The sequence below is a fragment of the Erinaceus europaeus genome, chromosome 23 (genome assembly GCF_950295315.1).
Source record: "Erinaceus europaeus chromosome 23, mEriEur2.1, whole genome shotgun sequence".
In the NCBI taxonomy this organism is placed as follows: domain Eukaryota; kingdom Metazoa; phylum Chordata; class Mammalia; order Eulipotyphla; family Erinaceidae; genus Erinaceus; species Erinaceus europaeus.
In genome coordinates this window covers 6,756,733-6,776,000 of record NC_080184.1, presented here as the reverse complement: position 1 = coordinate 6,776,000, position 19,268 = coordinate 6,756,733, and the positions used below count along the sequence as shown (strand labels likewise).

General features: G+C 40.2%; 3 protein-coding genes across 4 annotated transcripts in view; 1 reads left to right on the top strand and 2 right to left on the bottom strand.

Annotated features, from left to right (window-relative positions):
* The window catches only part of LOC103127055 (zinc finger protein 709-like), a 1,044,365-nt gene that overhangs the window by 578,462 nt on the left and 446,635 nt on the right, over nt 1-19,268 (top strand). The gene's annotated exons all lie outside the window — the stretch shown is intronic.
* LOC132535598 (zinc finger protein 709-like) overlaps nt 1-19,268 on the bottom strand; it is a 306,876-nt gene that overhangs the window by 198,263 nt on the left and 89,345 nt on the right. The window lies entirely within an intron of this gene.
* The window catches only part of LOC132535590 (zinc finger protein 670-like), a 46,359-nt gene that overhangs the window by 10,440 nt on the left and 16,651 nt on the right, over nt 1-19,268 (bottom strand). The window contains 1 exon segment of the mRNA XM_060182165.1: nt 8,078-8,207. Coding sequence (XP_060038148.1) covers nt 8,078-8,092 — 15 coding nt within the window. The 5' untranslated portion in view covers nt 8,093-8,207.

Genomic DNA, 19,268 nt, shown 5'->3' with positions numbered 1-19,268 from the left:
GCAAGTGTTTTTCTCTCCCTCTCTCTGTCTTCCCGTCCTCTCTCCATTTCTCTCTGTCCTATCTAACAAAGATAACATCATCACCACCACTGCCAACAATAATAACTACAACAACAAAAGGGGAAAAAATGCACAATAGGGAGGTCAGAAGCCAAAAGGCAATCTGGGTTTTGTTTTTGATAATTTATTTTTTTAGACCAGAACACTGCTCAGTTCTGGCTGATGGTAGGGCTGGGGATTGAACCTGATACCACAGGACCTCAGGCTTGAAAGGCTTTTGCATAACCATTATGCTATCTCCCCCAGCCCATCACAGTGCAAGCAGAAAAAGGAAAGCACAGCAAGATCCTGAGCCTGGGATAACAACTCAGAACAGAAGTAGGGAAAGAAGCTGTGGAACCCCATACTGAATCACCCACCACCAACTGAGTTTTCCCCAACCAAATCTAAGAGGAAGATGCTCCTCCCCTACTACGCCACTGCAAAAACACAACCACAGCACCACCTGCTGGTTGAACAGGAGAAACCACACCCAACAAAAACAAAAAACAAAAACCAACCAAACAAAAAAACTTATCTTCATAAGGATTATAGAAGCACGCCAAATTATCCTTTAAGTATGAAGGAGAAACCAAGATATTTCTAAACGTGTAGAAATTGAATGAATCTACCATCAATAACCCTGTCCTGCAAGAACTACTTGAAAGGAATAATACTACAAGAAAAGAAGTAAAGAAATTCTAACTCCAAATTAGGTAATCTATAATAGAATATAAAGAAAAACTCATGCAAAAGCCAACTAAAGGGGAGTCGGGCAGTAGTGCAGCAGGTGCAAGGACCGCCGTAAGGATCCGGATTAGAGACTCTGACTCCCTATCTGCTGGGAGTCGCTTCACAAGTGGTGAAACAGGTCTGCAAATGAGTGTCTATCTTTCTCTCCCCCTCTCTGTCTTCCCCTCCTCTCCCCTCCTATCCAACAACGACGACATCAACAACAATAATGACTACAACAATGGAAACAAGGGCAACAAAAAGGAAATAAATATTTAAAAAAAGAATATAAACCTTTAAAAAAGTGTGCAGTAGACACGTGCTGTACAGAACAGAGAAACCATATGCATGTGTAAACAGATTTACTGACATCCATTAACTCCACCCAGTAAAACAAACAAAATTATCAAATAAAAGATTTATAAAAATAGTGGGCTTATTTTATATCTTTTCTGTAATTAAGACTTTTTTGCCTCTTCAAAAACATTCTTTTTTTTTTTTTTTTTTTGCCCTCCAGGGTTATTGCTGGGCTCGGTGCCTGCACCATGAATCCACCGCTCCTGGAGGCCATTTTTTTCCCTTTTTGTTGCCCTAGTTGTTGCAGCCTTGTTGCGTTTATTATTGCCATTGTTGACGTTGCTTTGTTGTTGGATAGGACAGAGAGAAATGGAGAGAGGGGAAGACAGAGAGAGAGGGGAGAGAAAGATAGACACCTGCAGACCTGCTTCACCGCCTGTGAAGCGACTCCCCTGCAGGTGGGGAACCGGGGACTCCAACCCGGATCCTGATGCAGGTCCACGTGCTTTTTACCATGAGCGATTAACCCGCTGCGCCATTGCCTGCCTCCCCCGAAATATTCTATACTGTGCTTTAGTTCTCCAAACAGTTATATGATGTGTCAACATGGAGTAGGAGCTACCATGTACATCAAAACATCACATCAGTCTGTGATGGTTGTACCTCTTGGAAGAGATTGAAATTATGGCTTTGAAATTATAAATTTATTTCCTTACGCTGGTCCCTGCGCTTTGCACCACCTGTGCTTAACCCACTGCGCTACCGCCCGACTCCTACACAAGTTTATTTTCAATTCCAGTACTAGCATTACAACTAACTCAACTCTTAGACTCTCACAGGTAGAATGAATAGTGTCCTGGTACAACTGCATCACTTGTCTTACACCTCAAATTAAAGTTTAAACATCCCCAGATGTGAAAGCATAAATTAATTCTAAACTGTACCTCAAATATTTTGTTCCTATCCCTGAAGAAACTAATATTATGTGATGATATGTATAAAAAATGATGAACCTGACAAAAATAGACATTTAGCAACATAGATGAAAAGTTCAACTTTTGGGAGTTGGGCGGTAGCGCAGCGGGTTAAGCAGGTGGCCAAACCGCAAGGACCTAAGAAAGGATCCCTGGTTCGAGCCCCCTGCTCTTCACCTGCAAGGGCGTCCCTTCACAGGCAGTGCAGCAGGTCTGCGGGTGTCTTTCTCTCCCCCTCTCTCTTTTCCCCCCCTCCATTTCTCTGTCCTATCCAACAACGACGACATCAATAACAACAACAATAATAACTACAACAATAAAAACAACAAGGGCAACGAAAGGGAATAAAGAAATATTTTTTAAAAAAGAAAGAAAATTTCAAATTTTAGAACTTGAACTCCTTTTATAAGTACTGTTGATAAGGAGGCTGGCCTGTGGTGCTGATTAAGTGCACATGGTACGATATGCAAGAACCAGTGCAAGGAAGCGAGTTCAAGTCTCTGATCCCCACCTACAGTAGGGACACTTCACAAGAGGTAAAGTAGGTCTGCAAGTGTCTACCTTTATTTCTCTCCCCTCCCTTCTTAACTTCTCTCTCTCCTATTGATTAAAATGGAAAGGAAAAAAAAAAAACCAACCTATTGCTGATATAAAAATTAGAAATTGACCAAGGAAAAAAAACGTATCCAGAAATTATTGATACCTCTGAATGACTATATTTATTGCTAACACGAGTAATAGATTTCTCCTCAACAAATGAAAAGGCAAAGCCAAGATAAAACATAATTTCTTTTCCACACTAACAAAACTTTATTTACACACACACACACACACACACACACACACACACACACACACACACATATATGTTTTTTTCCAGGGTTATTGCTGGGGCTTCGGTGTCTGCACCACGAATCCACTGCTCCTGGAGGCCACTTTTCCCTTTTGTTACCCTGGTTGTTTTTATCGTTGTTGTAGTTATTATTACCGTTGCTACTGATGTCGTTGTTGTTGGATAGGACAGCGAGAAATGGAGAGAGGAGGGGAAGACAGAAAGGGGGAGAGAAAGATAGACATCTGTAGACCTGCTTCACGGCTTGTGAAGCGACTCCCCTGCAGAAAGGGAGCAAGGGGCTCAAACCGGAATCCTTATGCGGGTTGGGTTTGCCTCACATGTGCTTAATCCGCTTCGCTATCGCCCCACCCCCCAGCTCATATATTTAATCCTTGGCATGCCTAGAATATCTTTCAACAAATAATCTTTAAAAATCATAAATATGTATTAAAAGAAATGAATTAGGGTGAAGGTAAATGGCATAACTCTCATCCCTGAGGTTCTAAAATTCCAGGCTCAGTTTCCTGCCCTGTACCACAACAAACCAGAGGTGAATAGTGTTCTGGTAAGTAAAAAAAAAAAAAGTGGAGGAGGAGAAGGGAAAGAAGGAGCAGGTGTTGCTAACTCTCCCTTTCAATGTCTTTGTCTCTACAGAATAAAAATATATAAAGTATTAAATAGACTCAAATTTTATATAAGAACCCATAAAATACATGGAAGAAACCTTAAGGACAACATATTACATAATGACTGATTTGGAAATGTCTTCAGAGATTCAGGCTCAACAGCAACAAAACAAAAAAAAAAAAAGAAAGAAAGAAAAAAAGAAGGGGGCCAGGTGGTGGTGCAACTGGTTGAGCACACATGTTACAATGTGTAATGGCCCCAGTTCAAACCCCTGGTCCCCCTACCTGTAGAAGAAAAGCTTCACAAGTGGTGAAGCAGGGCTGCAGGTGTCTCTCCCTCTCTATCTCCTTCTTCCTCTCGATTTCTAGCTATCTCTATGCAATAAATAAATGTAGATAATTTTTAAAAATTAAAGAAAGGAACCGAGAAAAAAAATAGAATAAAATGACTGCTTCTGACTTAATTAGCACAGCAAAAGAGGTTATCACCACGACAGACATCTACAGAATGAAATATATATATACAGATATACATATATGTGTATATATAGATATATATGTATACCTATATCTATCTATCTATATATAATTGTATATATATAAAATATGTATATCTATAGATATACATATATATATATCTATATACATATAAAATTGTGTTGAACTGCTCAGCACAAGTTCATGGTGATCCAGAGGAATGAACCTGGAATTTTAGATACTGCTTTCAGCAAAGATATTTACAAGTCATACATCAGACAAGGTATATGTAACGAATATATAGAAACAATGTACAACCAACACCGACAGATATCTAATCTTTGACAGAAGTGTCCAGACTATTAAATGAGGAAAGGGGAGTCTCTTCAACAAATGGTGTTGGGAAAAAATGGGTTGAAACATGCAGAAGAATGAAACTGAACCACTGTATTTCACCAAACACAAAAGTAAATTCCAGGTGGATGAAGAACTTGGATGTTAGACCAGAAACTATCAGATACTATCAGAGGAAAACATCGGCGGAACTCTTTCGCATAAAGTTTAAAGACATCTTCAATGAAACAAATCCAATTACAAAGAAGACTGAGGCAAAAATAAACCTATGGGACTACATCAAATTAAAAAGCTTCTGCACAGCAAAAGAAACCACTACCCAAACCAAGAGACCCCTCACAGAATGGGAGATCTTTACATGCCATACACGTAAAGATACATGTACATCATACATACATACATCAGACAAGAGGCTAATAACCAGAATAAATAAAGAGCTTGCCAAACTCAACAACAAGAAAACAAACAACCCCATCCAAAAATGGGGGGAGGGGAGTCGGGCTGTAGTGCAGCGGCCTAAGCGCAGGTGGCGCAAAGCACAAGGACTGGCATAAGGATCCCGGTTCGAACCCCGGCTCCCCACCTGCAGGAGAGTTGCTTCACAGGTGGTGAAGAAGGTCTGCAGGTGTCTGTCTTTCTCTCCTCCTCTCTGTCTTCCCCTCCCTCTCTCCATTTCTCTCTTTCCTATCCAACAACAACAACAATAATAACTACAACAATAAAACAAGGGCAACAAAAGGGAATAAATAAATAAAATAAATAAAAAAAAATTGTAAAATTGGGGGGAGGATATGAACAGAATATTTACCATAGAAGAGATCTGAAAGGCCAAGAAACATATGAAAAAATGCTCATCACTGCTTGTCAGAGAAATGCAAATAAAGATAACTGTGAGATGCCACTTCACTCTTATGAGAATGTCATATATCAGCAAAGGTAGCAGCAACAAATGCTGTAGAGGGTGTGGGGTCAAAAGGACCCTCCAGCACTGGTGGTGGGCCAGCCTCTGTGGAGAGTAGTCTGCAGAACTCTCAGAAGGCTAGAAATGGACCTAACCTATGATCCTGCAATTCTTCTCCTGGGGATATATCCTAAGGAACCCAACACACCCATCCAAAAAGATTTGTGTACACCTATGTTCACAGCAGCACAATTTGTAATAGCTAAAACCTGGAAGCAACCCAGGTGTCCAACAACAGATGAGTGGCTGAGCAAGTTGTGGTCTATATACACAATGGAATACTACTCAGCTGTAAAAAATGGTGACTTCACTGTTTTCAGCCCATCTTGGATGGACCTTGAAAAATTCATGTTAAGTGAAATCAGTCAGAAACAGAAGGATGAATCTGGGATGATCTCACTCTCAGGCCGAAGTTGAAAAACAAGATCAGAAAAGAAAACACAAGTCGAACCTGAACTGGAGTTGGTGTATTACACCAAAGTAAAAGGCCCTGGGGTTGGTTGGGGGAGAGTACAGGTCCTGGAAAAGGATGACAGAGGACCTAGTGGGGGCTGTATTGTTATGTGGAAAACTGAGAAATGTTATGAATATACAAACTACTGAATTCACTGTCAAATGTAAAACAATAATCCCCCAATAAAGGGGGGAAAAAAGAAAATGTACAGCACTCAGTAGCTGTAAATAAACAGCCACAAAGTGGGAGAAAAAAAATGAATAAACTCTTCACCCGACAATATACTCAAATAGCCACAGGCATATTTAAAAATGCCCAGAGTCAATTGCAAATCATAGCATTGAGATCCCTTTCTTTTTCAAAACTAGGAGTAATTTTGGGTGCTTATCCCTTTGTGAATTTATCCATTTCTCACCCAACTCTAGACATATATTATGCAACACCTACACTGAAGATAAAGTGAAATATTTAACAGACTGATACCCCAGGGCACATGACATCCTCAATAGGAATATTACACTAATGTGATTAATTTGTGAAAAAGACAAACTATTCAACAGCTGCATACTACTATCAGGGTATGAATTCCTCATCCCTAGAGAATGTATCTGTAGAAAAGGCTTGGGGCCAAGCAGTGGCACACCTAGTTAAGTTCACACATTACAGTGCTCAATGACCCTGGTTCAAGACCCTGGCCCCCACCTGCAGGGGAAAGCGTCAAAAGTGGTGAAGCAGTGCTGAAGGTGTCTCTCGGTCTCTCTCCCTCTCTGTATCCTCCTCCCCTCTCAGTTTCTCACTGTGTCTATGCAATAAATAAATTTAAAAAATTAAAAAAAAAAAAAAAAAAGAAAAGAAGGCTCTGACTATAAGCAAGTGTGATTTGGGAGTCGGGTGGTAGCACAGTTGGTTAAGCGCAGGTGGTACAAAGCGTTAAGGACCAACTCAAGGATCTGGATTCAAGCCCCCGGCTCCCCGCCTGTAGGGGGGTCCCTTCATGGGTGGTGAAGCAGGTCTGCAGGTGTCTGTCTTTCTCTCCCCGTCTCTGTCTTCCCCTCCTCTCTCCATTTCTCTCTGTCCTGTTCAGCGACAATGACGTCAATAGCAACAATAATAATGACTGTAACAATGAAACAAGGGCAACAAAAAAGGGAATAAATAGATAAATAAATATTCAAAAAAAAAAAAGAAAGTGTGATTTAATAAAATTCATGTTTACATAAATCCACCACTACTGGTGGCTTGTTTTTGTTTCTTTTCTCTATGTAGAGAGCGTGTGAGGAGTGGGGGAGGGAGGAAACATACCAGAGGTAACACTAATCAGTTTCCCCTTTTCATATCATAATGTGACGTTGGGGACTTGGGACCGGGTCTCCAGGTATGGTAGAGTTGCACTCTGACATCTCAGCTATTTCTTAGGACTTCAATTTTTTTTACAGGGTCTGCATGATGACACACACACATTATCCTGTAAAGGCCTGTGGAGCAAGCCCTACAACGTCCCACCTGCAGAGGGAAGCTTCATAAGTGGAGGAACAGTGCTTCTAGTGTTTGTCCTCTTTTGTTATTCCTTCTCTTTCCCCTATCTACCCTTGGCAGTCAAGAATGGAAACAATGTGCAGGAAGCACTGAACTGCAGTGCTAATCCTGGTGGAATTTTTTTTAAAGAATATATTTACGGGAGTGGGCGGTAGCACAGCGGGTTAAGCGCACATAGCAAAAAGTGCAAGGGCCAGTGTAAGGATCCCGGCTAGAACAGCTGGCTCCCCACCTTCAGGGGATTGCTTCGTAAGCAGTGAAGCAGGTCTGCAGGCGTCTTTCTCTGCTATCTTTATTCCTCTCCTCTCTCCATTTCTCTCTGTCCTATCCAACAACAGCTATGCCAACAATAACAAATAGTCTCCAGGAGCAGTGGATTTACAGTGCAGGCACTGAGCCCCAGCAATAACCCTGGAGGCAAAATAAATAAAGGAAGAAGGGAGGGAGGGAGGGAGGAAAGAAGGAAGGAAGGAAGGAAAGAAAGAAAGAAAGAAAGAAAGAAAGAAAGAAAGAAAGAAAGGGAGAAAGAATATATTTACTTATTTATGAGATAGGAAAGGGGAGGGACACCAGATATCACTCTGGTACATGTGCTGCCAGGGATTGAACTCTAGACCTCATGGTTGAGAACCCAATGCTTTATCCACTACAAAAAATTTTTGCTTTAACAGAGATGGAATAGCAGATAAAAGAAGAAAAAATCAGGAGCAGTGAAATAAACATTTACAATTTGAAAATACAACTCACTCAGGAAGAAAAAGGTAAATTTATGATCATGAACAGGTCACTTACCTGAGAAACTGCCATGTTTTCTTCTTTCTTTGACTTCCCTTCAAGCCAGAAGCTGAAGAGAAATTACAGTTTTAGCTTGAGACTTTGCTTTAAATCCACCAGCACAGCCTTTTCATTTGATAGCACTAACCTATAAGGGGAACATAATAATGCATAAAAGGTCATATGTCATTCAATTAACACTTAACAACAAAGAAAAATTTATTAAAAGTCCCAAAACATGGAAACTCAACAATATACTACTTAAGCACTACAGAGTCAAAGAGGAAGTTAAGGAAGAAATTAAGAATGTTCCCAGAATTGAGTGAAAATGAAGTCATGAGCTATCAAAATATTTGGGACACAGCTAAGGCAGTACTAAGAGGGAAGTTCATAGTTATACAGGAACACATTAAGTTTTTTTTAAAGGAGCAACCAGAAAAACTGATATAACTAAAATTAGGGTAGACGTAAATAACATAAAAAATAAGATAACCATACAAAAAATTAAAGAAACAACTATATGCCACCAAGCTAGAAAATGTGGAAGAAGTGCATGATTTCCTAGATACCTACCAACTTCCAAAACTAAGTAAAGAGGAAGTGGATAACATGAACAGGCCCATCACAGCTAATGAAATTGAAACAGTTATTAAAAATCTCCCCAAAAATAAAAGTACTGGACCAAATGGTTTTACAAATGAATTCCACAAAACCTTCACAGAAGAACTAATACCTCTACTTTTAAAAGTCTTCCAGAAGATTGAAGACACTGGAACACTCCCTGCCAGCTTCTATGAAGCCAACATCACTCTGATACCAAAAGCAGACAGGGACACGACCAAAAAAGAAAACTACAGACCAATATCTCTGATGAACATAGATGCAAAAATATTGAACAAAATTCTAGCCAACCGGATACAGCAGTATATCAAAAAGATTGTTCATCATGACCAAGTGGGGTTTATCCCAGGCATGCAAGGTTGGATTAATATACGTAAATCAATCAATGTGATCCACCACATCAACAAAAGCAAGACCAAAAACCACATGGTCATATCAATAGATGCAGAGAAAGCCTTTGACAAAATACAACATCCCTTTATGATCAAAACACTACCAAAAATGGGAATAGATGGAAAATTCCTGAAGATAGTGGAGTCTATAGATAGCAAACCTACAGCCAACATCATACTCAATGGTGAAAAACTGGAAGCATTTCCACTCAGATCAGGTACTAGGCAGGGATGCCCACTATCACCATTACTATTCAACATAGTGTTGGAAGTTCTTGCCATAGCAGTCAAGCAGGAGCAAGGAATTAAAGGCATACAGATTGGAAGAGAAGAAGTCAAACTCTCCCTCTTTGCAGATGACATGATAGCATACACAGAAAAACCTAAGGAATCCAGCAAGAAGCTTTTGGAAATCATAAGGCAATACAGTAAGGTGTCAGGCTATAAAATTAACATTCAAAAGTCAGTGGCATTCCTCTATGCAAACACTAAGCTAGAAGAAATTGAAATCCAGAAATCAATTCCTTTTACTATAGCAACAAAAACAATAAAATATCTAGGAGTAAACCTAACCAATGAAGTGAAAGACTTGTATACTGAAATTATGAGTCACTACTCAAGGAAATTGAAAAAGACACAAAGAAGTGGAAAGATATTCCATGTTCATGGGTTGGAAGAATTAACATCATCAAAATGAATATACTACCCAGAGCCATCTACAAATTTAATGCTATCCCCATCAAGATCCCAAGCACATTTTTTAGGAGAATAGAAAAAATGCTACAAATGTTTATCTGGAATCAGAAAAGACCTAGAATTGCCAAAACAATGTTGAGAAAAAAGAACAGAACTGGAAGCATCACACTCCCAGATCTCAAATTGTATTATAGGGCCATTATCATCAAAACTGCTTGGTACTGGAACATGAATAGACACATTGACCAGTGGAATAGAATTGAGAGCCCAGAAGTGAGCCCCCAAACCTATGGACATCTAATCTTTGACAAAGGGGCTCAGACTATTACATGGAGAAAGCAGAGTCTCTTCAACAAATGGTGTTGGAAACAATGGGTTGAAACATGCAGAAGAATGAAACTGAACCACTGTATTTCACCAAATACAAAAGTAAATTCCAAGTGGATCAAGGACTTGAATGTTAGATACAAACTATCAGATTCTTAGAAGAAAATATTGGCAGAACTCTTTTCCGCATAAATTTTAAAGACATCTTTAATGAAACGAATCCAATTACAAAGAAGACTAAGGCAAGTATAAACCTATGGGACTATATCAAATTAAAAACCTTCTTCACAGCAAAGAAACCACTACCCAAACCAAAAGACCCCTTACAGAATGGGAGAAGATCTTTACATGCCATACATCAGACAAGAGTTTAATAACCAACATATATAAAAAGCTTGCCAAACTCAACAACAAGACAACAAATAACCCCATCCAAAAATGGGGGGAGGACTTGGACAGAATATTCACCACAGAAGAGATCCAAAAGGCCGAGAAACACATGAAAAAATGCTCCAAGTCTCTGACTGTCAGAGAAATGCAAATAAAGACAGCAAGATACCACTTCACTCCTGTGAGAATGTCATACATCAGAAAAGGTAACAGCAGCAAATGCTGGAGAGGGTGTGGGGTCAAAGGAACCCTCCTACACTGCTGGTGGGAATGTCAATTGGTCCAACCTCTATGGAGAACAGTCTTGAGAACTCTCAGAAGGCTAGAAATGGACCTACCCTATGACCCTGCAATTCGTCTCATGGGGATATATCCTAAGGAACCCAACACATCTATCCAAAAAGATCTGTGTACACATATGTTCTTGGCAGCACAATTTGTAATAGCCAAAACCTGGAAGCAACCCAGGTGTCCAACAACAGATGAGTGGCTGAGCAAGTTGTGGTCACAATGGAATACTACTCAGCTGTAAAAAATGGTGACTTCATCGTTTTCAGCCGATCTTGGATGGACCTTGAAAAAATCATGTTGAGTGAAATCAGTCAGAAACAGAAGGATGAATATTGGATGATCTCACTCTCAGGCAGAATTTGAAAAACAAGATCAGAAAAGAAAACACAAGTAGAACCTGTAATGGAATTGGCATATTGCAAGACAGTAAAAGACTATGGGGTGGGTAGGTGGGTGGGGAGATACAGGTCTATGAAGGATGATAGAGGACATAGTGGGGGTTGTACTGTTAAATGGGAAACTGGGGAATGTTATGCATGTACAAACTATTGTACTTACTATTGAGTGTAAAACATTAATTCCCCAATAATAAAAAAAAATTAATGAAGCTAAATGTTGGATCTTCAAAACAGTAAACTCTTGGCCAGACTCACTGAAAAAGAGGAGAAGACTCAAATAAGTAGGATTCTAAATGAAAGAGGAGATATCACAGAAGACACCACAGAAATACAAGGCTTCTATGGACAACTCTACAACCAAGCTAGAGAACCTAGAAGAAATGGAAAAAATTCCTAGACATATTTACAAATGAATTCTATAAACATTCAAGAAAGTGTGGTCCGGAAGGTGGCTCAGTGAAAAAGCTGTGGAACTAGACTCTCAAGCATGAGGTCCTGAGTTAGAGCCCTGGCAGCATATGTGCCAGAGTGATATCTGGTTCTTTCTCTCTCCTCCTATCTTTCTCATTAATAAATAAACAAACAAACATTCAAGAAAGACACTACTTTTTTTTAAGCAAGCTATCTCATGCTTTTAAAAAATATTTATTTACTTATTCCCTTTTGTTGCCCTGTTTTATTTCTGTAGTTATTGTTGTTGTTATTGATGTCACTGTCATTGGATAGGACAGAGAGAAAGATAGACACCTGCGGACCTGCTTCACCACTTGTTAAGCGACTCCCCTATAGGTGGGGAGCTGGGGACTCCAACCTGGTTCCTTACACCAGTCCTTGTGCTTTGTGCTGCCTGCACTTAACCTGCTGTGCTACTTACTGCCCGGCTCCCGACACTCTACTTTTTAATTTAAAAAAAAAATTTTATATTTATTTATTTTCCCTTTTGTTGCCCCTGTTGTTTTTCATTGTTCTATTTATTATTGTTGTTGCTGTTACTGATGTTGTTGTTGTTGGATAAGACAGAGAAATGGAGAGAGAAGGGGAAGACAGAGAAGGGGAGAGAAAGATAGACACCTGCTGACTTCCTTCACCGGTTGTGAAGTGAGTCCCCTGCAGGTGGGGAACTGGGGGCTTGAATCAGGATCCTTACACCAGTCCTTGTGTTTTGCATCACCTGCACTTAACCCGCTGCACTACTGTCTGACTCCCCGACACTCTATTTTTATAGCTCTTCCAAAATATTGAAGACACAGGGATTTTACATTCTATGAAGCCAAATCACCTTGATGCCAAATTAGATAGGGATACAACAATAACAAAACTGTAGACCAATGTCTCTGATGAACATAGATGCTAAAATATTGAACAAATTTTTTTTTAATTTTTAAAAAATTATTTATTTTCCCTTTTGTCGCCGAAGTTAGTGTTATTATTGATGTCGCTGCTGTTAGATAGGATAGAGAGAAACGGAGAGAGGAGGGAAAGACAGAGAAGGGGAGAGAAAGATAGATACCTGCAGACCTGCTTCACCACCTGTGAAGCAACTGCCCTGCAGGTGGGAAGCTGGGGACTCGAACCTGCATCCTTACGTCAGTCCTTGTACTTCATGCCACATGTGCTTAACCTGCTGCGCTCCCACCCAACTCCCAAACAAAATCTTAACCAAGTGGATACAGCAGTATATTTAAAAGATTATACATCATGTCCACATGGGATTTACCCCAGGAATACAAGGCTGGTTCACTAAACATCAATCAATCATTGTCTTCTACCACATCAATAAAAGAAAAACCAAAAGCAGGTCTGCAGGTGTCTATCTTCCTCTCTCTCCTTCCCCTCCACTCTCCATTTCTCTCTGTCCTATTAAAAAACAAACAACAACAACAACAAAAAACCAAAACCACATGATTATCTCAGTGATGTAGAGAAAGTATCTGACAAAGTCCAGCATCTCTTCACTATCAAAAGATTACAAAAATGGCAAGGGATAAACATTTCTTAACATAGTGAAGTTCATATATAGCAAACCTACAGCCAATATCATACTCAATGGTGAGAAACTGGAAGCATTTCCCTTAGATCAGGTACCAGACAAGGCTGCCCACTATCACCATTACTTTTCAACATAGTGTTGGAAGTTCTTGCCATAGCAACCAGGCAGGAGCAAGAAATTAAAGGGATTGGATATGATATGATAGTATACGTAGAAAGGCCTAAATAATCCAGCAGGAAGCTCCTGGAAATTGTCTGGCAGTATAAGAATCCTGGAAAGTAATGTGTCAGGCTACAAAACTAACATACAAAAATTGGTGGCGTATCTTTATACAAACAATAAATCAGAAGAAGAGGAAATCCATAAATCCATCTCATTTACTATAGCAGCAAAAATAATACAATGTCTAGGAATAAATCTAACCAAATAATCAAAAGACTTCTATATTGAAAATTATGATTCACTATTCAAGGAAATAGAAAAAGACACAAAGAAGGGGATAGTCCATGATCATGAACTGGAAGAAGAAACATCATTACAATGAGTATCTTACTCAGAGTCATATACAAATTTACTGCAATCCCTGTAAATGTCCTACCTAATTTTTAGGAGGATAGGGGGAAAAAAAAAGCTATTGGGGCATAATTGGCAGTGGCATAAAGTACACATAGTACAGGCACAGGACCTGTGCAATGATCCCAGTTTGAATCCCCAGCTCCCCATCTGCAGGGGGGTTGCTTCACGAGCAGCAAAGCAGGTTTGCAGTTGTCTATCTCCCCCCCCCCACTTTTTTTTTATTTTATTTTATGGGAGTCCGGTGGTAGCGCAGAGGGTTAAGCGAACGTGGCATGAAGCGCAAGTTCCAGCCTGGGATCCCCACCTGCAGGTGTGTCGCTTCATAGGCGGCGGTGAAGCAGGTCTGCAGGTGTCTATCTTTCTCTCCCCCTCTCTGTCTTCCCTTCCTCTCTCCATTTCTCTCTCCTATCCAACGACAACAACGGTAGTGATAACCACAACAATGATAGACCAATAAGGGCAACAAAAAGGGGTGAGGGGAGGAAATGGTCTTCAGGAGCAGTGGATTTGTGGTGCAGGCACCAAGACCCGACAATAACCCTGGAGGCAAAAAAAAAATTATTTATTAATGAGAAAGATAGGAGGAGAGAGAAAGAACCAGACATCACTATGGCACATGTGCTGCCAGGGATCGAACTCAGGACCTCATACTTGAGAATCCAAAGCTTTATCACTGTACCACCTCCTGGACCACTTCTCTCTTCCTCTCTATCTCCCCCATCCCTCTCAATTTCTCTCTGTCTTATTAAAAAAAAAAAAAAGGCTACAAACATTTAGCTGGAACCAGAAAATACCTAGAATTGCCAAAACAACTGAGAAAAAATAGAACTCCAACATTTCAACTTGCACTATAGGGTCATTGTAACCAAAACTTTTATATAAATTTTACAGGCATTTTTACTGATACAAACCCAATTGTAAGGGAGACAGTATCAAATTTGAGTACAAAAATTACAATACACAAGTATTGGAGAGTTTGCGGGGCAAAGTAACCCTCCTGCACTACTGGTGGGAATGTAAATTTGTTCAACCCCTGTGGAGAGAAGAGCAGTCTAGGAAACTCACAAGTATAGAAGTGGACCTACCCTGCAACCGCTCTCCTGCTATATATCCTAAGGAACCAAACACAACCATTCAAAAAGATATGTGTATACCTGTCTTTCTCTCCCCCTCCGTCTTCCCCTCCTCTCTCCATTTCTCTGTCCTATCCAACAACATCAATAAAAACAATAACTGCAACAACAATGAAAAACAACAAGGGCAACAACAAGAAAGAGAAAATAAATAAATAAAATATTTTAAAAAAGAAGTATGATTTGTATGGACAACATACTCTACGTACTACCTGAGGAAGATGAGTACAGAAATTACTGCAACCTGGAATGTTCTTAGCCGTGACCACAGAATGCCGCTCAGACCTACAGGGGTGCAGAGGCTACATAGGCTCCTGTGCTGAATATGGGCCCCAGATCAAACTGATGGAATTTACATTTAACAGTATTTATATACTTTCTCCATATTTGGGAGCTATTCTCTTCTCTGATCCAGCTTTCTGGTCCTTTTTCCAACTATGACACCATTTCCCCACACAACAGCCTGGGTCCACTTGCATATTAGAAGTCAGGCTCAGACAAAAACTAGTAAAGTTGGGAGTCGGGCGGTAGCACAGGGGTTAAGCACAGGTGGAGCAAAGTGCAAGAGCCCGGCTTAAGGATCCTGGTTCGAGCCCCCAGTTCCCCACCTGCAGGGGAGTTGCTTCACAAGCGGTGAAGCAGATCTGCAGGTGTCTTTCTCTCTCTCTCTGTGTGTGTCTTCCCCTCCTCTCTCCATTTCTCTCTGTCCTATCCAACAATGACATCATTAATAACTACAACAATAAAACAAGGGCAACAAAGGGAATAATAATAATAAAAAAAAACTAGTAAAGCCATGGCCCCTTGGAATATATCTAAAATAGACCTACTAGCTTTTCCAGAATGGATACCCCAAATCTTGATCTGCAATATTCTTGCCTTTAGGTTCATGATGAGTCAACACTTTGTTTTGCTTTATATCTTAACTCTTTTAGCCACCAGGTTCCAGATGCTAACATGATGCTACTGAACTTCCCTGGGCAGATGACCCCCACCAGTGTGTCCTGGAGCACTGCTTCCTCAAAGCCCTGCCCCACTAGGGAAAGAAAGATAGGCTGGGAGTATGGATCTACTTGCCGACACCCATGTTCAGCTGGGAAGCGATTACAGAAGCCAGACCTTCTACCTTCTGCATCCCATAATGACCCTGGGTCTATACTCCCAGAGGGATAAAGAATAGGAAAGCTATCAGGGGAGGGAATTGGATATGGAGTTCCGGTGGTGGGAAGTGTGTAGAAATGTATCCCTCTTATCCTATAGTCTTTTTAATATTTCCAGTTTAGAAATAAAAATTAAAAAGAAAAACAAAAAGAAGTATAATCTGTAATAGCCAAATCCTGGAAGTGACCCTGGTGTCCAACAACATATGAGTGGCTGAGAATGTTATGGTACATATACACAATAGAACATTACTCAGCTATTACAAATGATAAATTCACATTATTCACCTCTTTCTTGGATGGAGCTTGAAGGAATTGTGTTAAGTTAGATAAGCCAGAAAAAGAAGGATGAACATGGGATGGTCTCACTCAGAGACTTTAAATTGAGAAAGAAGAACAGAAATGGTTAACACAAAGCAGAAGTTGGATGGTATTTGGTGTACTGCAGCAAAGTAAAGGACTTGGGGGTGTGTGTGATTACACTACATGATTGCTGAGGAGAACATAGGCAGGGGACATAGGCAGAGTGTTTTGAAGAAAACTGAGAAAATCTGAACATGCACCAACAACTGTTATTTATTGTTAACTATAACCATGAATTCCTCAAATAAAAAACAAATAAATAGGGAATTGGGTGGTAGTGCCGTGGGTTAAGCGCATGTGGCGCAAAGCCTAAGGACCAGCATAAGGATCCCGGTTTGAGCTCCCCAACTCCCCACCTGCAGGGGAGTCACTTCACAGGCGGTGAAGCAAGCCTGCAGGTGTCTGTCTTTCTCTCCCCCTCTGTCTTTCCCTCCTCTCTCCATTTCTCTCTGTCCTATCCAACAACAATGACAACAATCATAACTACAACAATAAAACAACAAGGGGTACAAAAGGGAATAAATAATAAATAAATAAAACTCCTACATCCTAGTCCTTTAATGTGAAGAGGAGAATCAGGAATAATGACCAAGTCCATGATGCTCACATAGTGAGTTTCTCCTTATTTCCAGGGATCCTCCTAATCCTTAAAATTGGCCACAATTGAGGATATGAACTGGTGACCCAGGAGGTGGCACAGTCCATAAGGTACTGGATCCTCAAGCATGAGGACTGAACTCAGTACCTGGTATCACTGGTGTCCGTGATGCTTTGGTTCACTCTCGTCCCTTCTGTCATAAATACATTAATAAAAACTAAATAAAAGAAACAAAAAATGAGCTGCATTGACCAGCCCCATTCAGACTCATATAGAGACTCTTTTATTTTCTTAATTTATTTATTGGATAGGGACAGCCAGAAGTTGAGAGGAAGAGAGAGACAGAGAGACATCTGCTTCACCACCTGCAAAGCTTTCCCCCTTTAGGTGAGGACTGGGGGCTCGAACACGGGTCCTTGAGCATTACAACATGTGCTCTCAACCAGGTGTGCCACCACCTGGCCCCAAGACTCTTTAATTTCTCTTTGAAGCATAGCCTAGAGTCGACTCTACTAATACACCTCAATACCTTTGTACTTAGCCCAGGACTGACCGCAACTATGCCTGGTACACTAAGTTAAAAAAGCAATATTCACACTGAAACTAAAACAGAATTTGAGGATAGAAGTGGTACAAATGTTACCTTTTTAAATAACTCCATAATTAGGCAGAAACAAATGCTAAAATTAGAGATAGTAAAAGAGATCATAACAATGACACTTCTAAAAATTTTGCTTGTGGCCAGATTTGAACCTGGATCATGTTCAAAGCAAAGCAGTTCACTATCCTAGTGAGCTACATGGTTTTTTTTTTGCCCCCAAAGTCCCATTTTTAATTCAACTGTGAAAATCTGGACTGAGTATCACTATGCAACCTTACTTCTCAAATGCAGAGAAATTACTGGATGCTCTGGAAACCAATTCTAAAAAGTTGTGATTTTTGTGCATTTATTCTATTAATTATTTTGCTTTTTAAAATATTATTATGGGAGTCAGGTGGTAGGTAGCACAGCGGGTTAAGTGCAAGGACCGGCATATGGATCTGGCTTTGAGCCCCCAGCTACCCACCAGCAGGGGAGTAGCTTCACAAACGGTGAAGCAGGTCTGTCTGTAGGTGTCTTTCTCTCCCCTTGTCTGTCTTCCTCTCCCCTTTCCATTTCTCTCTGTCCTATCCAACAACAATGACATCAAAAACAATAATAATAACTATAACAATAAAACAACAAGGGCAACAAAAGGGATTAAATAAATATTTCAATTAAATAAAATATTTTTAAAAACTATATTTGTTTATTTATTGGATAGAAGTAGCTAGAAATTAAGAGGAAAGGGGACATAGAGAGGGAGAGAGACAGAGACATCTGCATCACAGCTTCACCACTTGTGAACCTTTCCCCCTGCAGATGGAAACCAAAGGTTAAAATCTGGGTCCTTGAGCATTGTAACATGTGCACTCAACCAGGTGCACCACCACCTGGTCCCAAAATATTTTTATTTACTATTGAATAGATACAGAGAGATGGGGAGATAGCAAGGGAAAGAGAGAGAGAGATACCTGCAGCCCTGCTTCACCACTTGTGAAGATTTCCCCCTGCAGGTAAAGATCAGGGGCTTGAACCCACGTCCTTGCACACTGCAATGTGTGTGTGGAGAATTTTAGGGTAATTTTATGGTTTTAGATCATTGGAATCTGTTCCTCTGTTACAAAAAAAAATTGTATAAATTTGCCATCTTCTATGCAATAAGAATTTTTTTTAATATTCATTTATTTATTCCCTTTTGTTGCCCTTGTTTTACTGTTGTAGTTATTCTTGTTGTCATTGATAAGACAGAGAGAAATGGAGAGAGGAGAGGAAGACAGAGATGGGGAGAGAGAGATAGACACCTGCAGACCTGTTTCACCGATTATGAAGTCACTCCCCTGCAGATGGGGAGTCCGGGGTTGGAACTGGGATCCTTACCCCAGTCCTCCCGCTTTGCGCCACGTGCACTTAACCCGCTGCGCTGCCGCCCAACTCCCCAAAAACTTTATAACCGAATTGAACACACTTCACTTTCGAAGATCACACTGCACTTCACTGCATTAAAATTGGATCACAGGTTGGCAAAACAGCACAGTGGTTATGCAAGACTTTCATGCCTGAGGTTTATTACTTATTTAAAGCTACACATCATCAAAAATTAGAGATGAGCAGTTATCTAGTAAAAAGGAAAATTAAAAAAAAAATCTTAAAAGTTGATGACTTAGCACTGTAGGTTAAGTGTTTAACTCTCT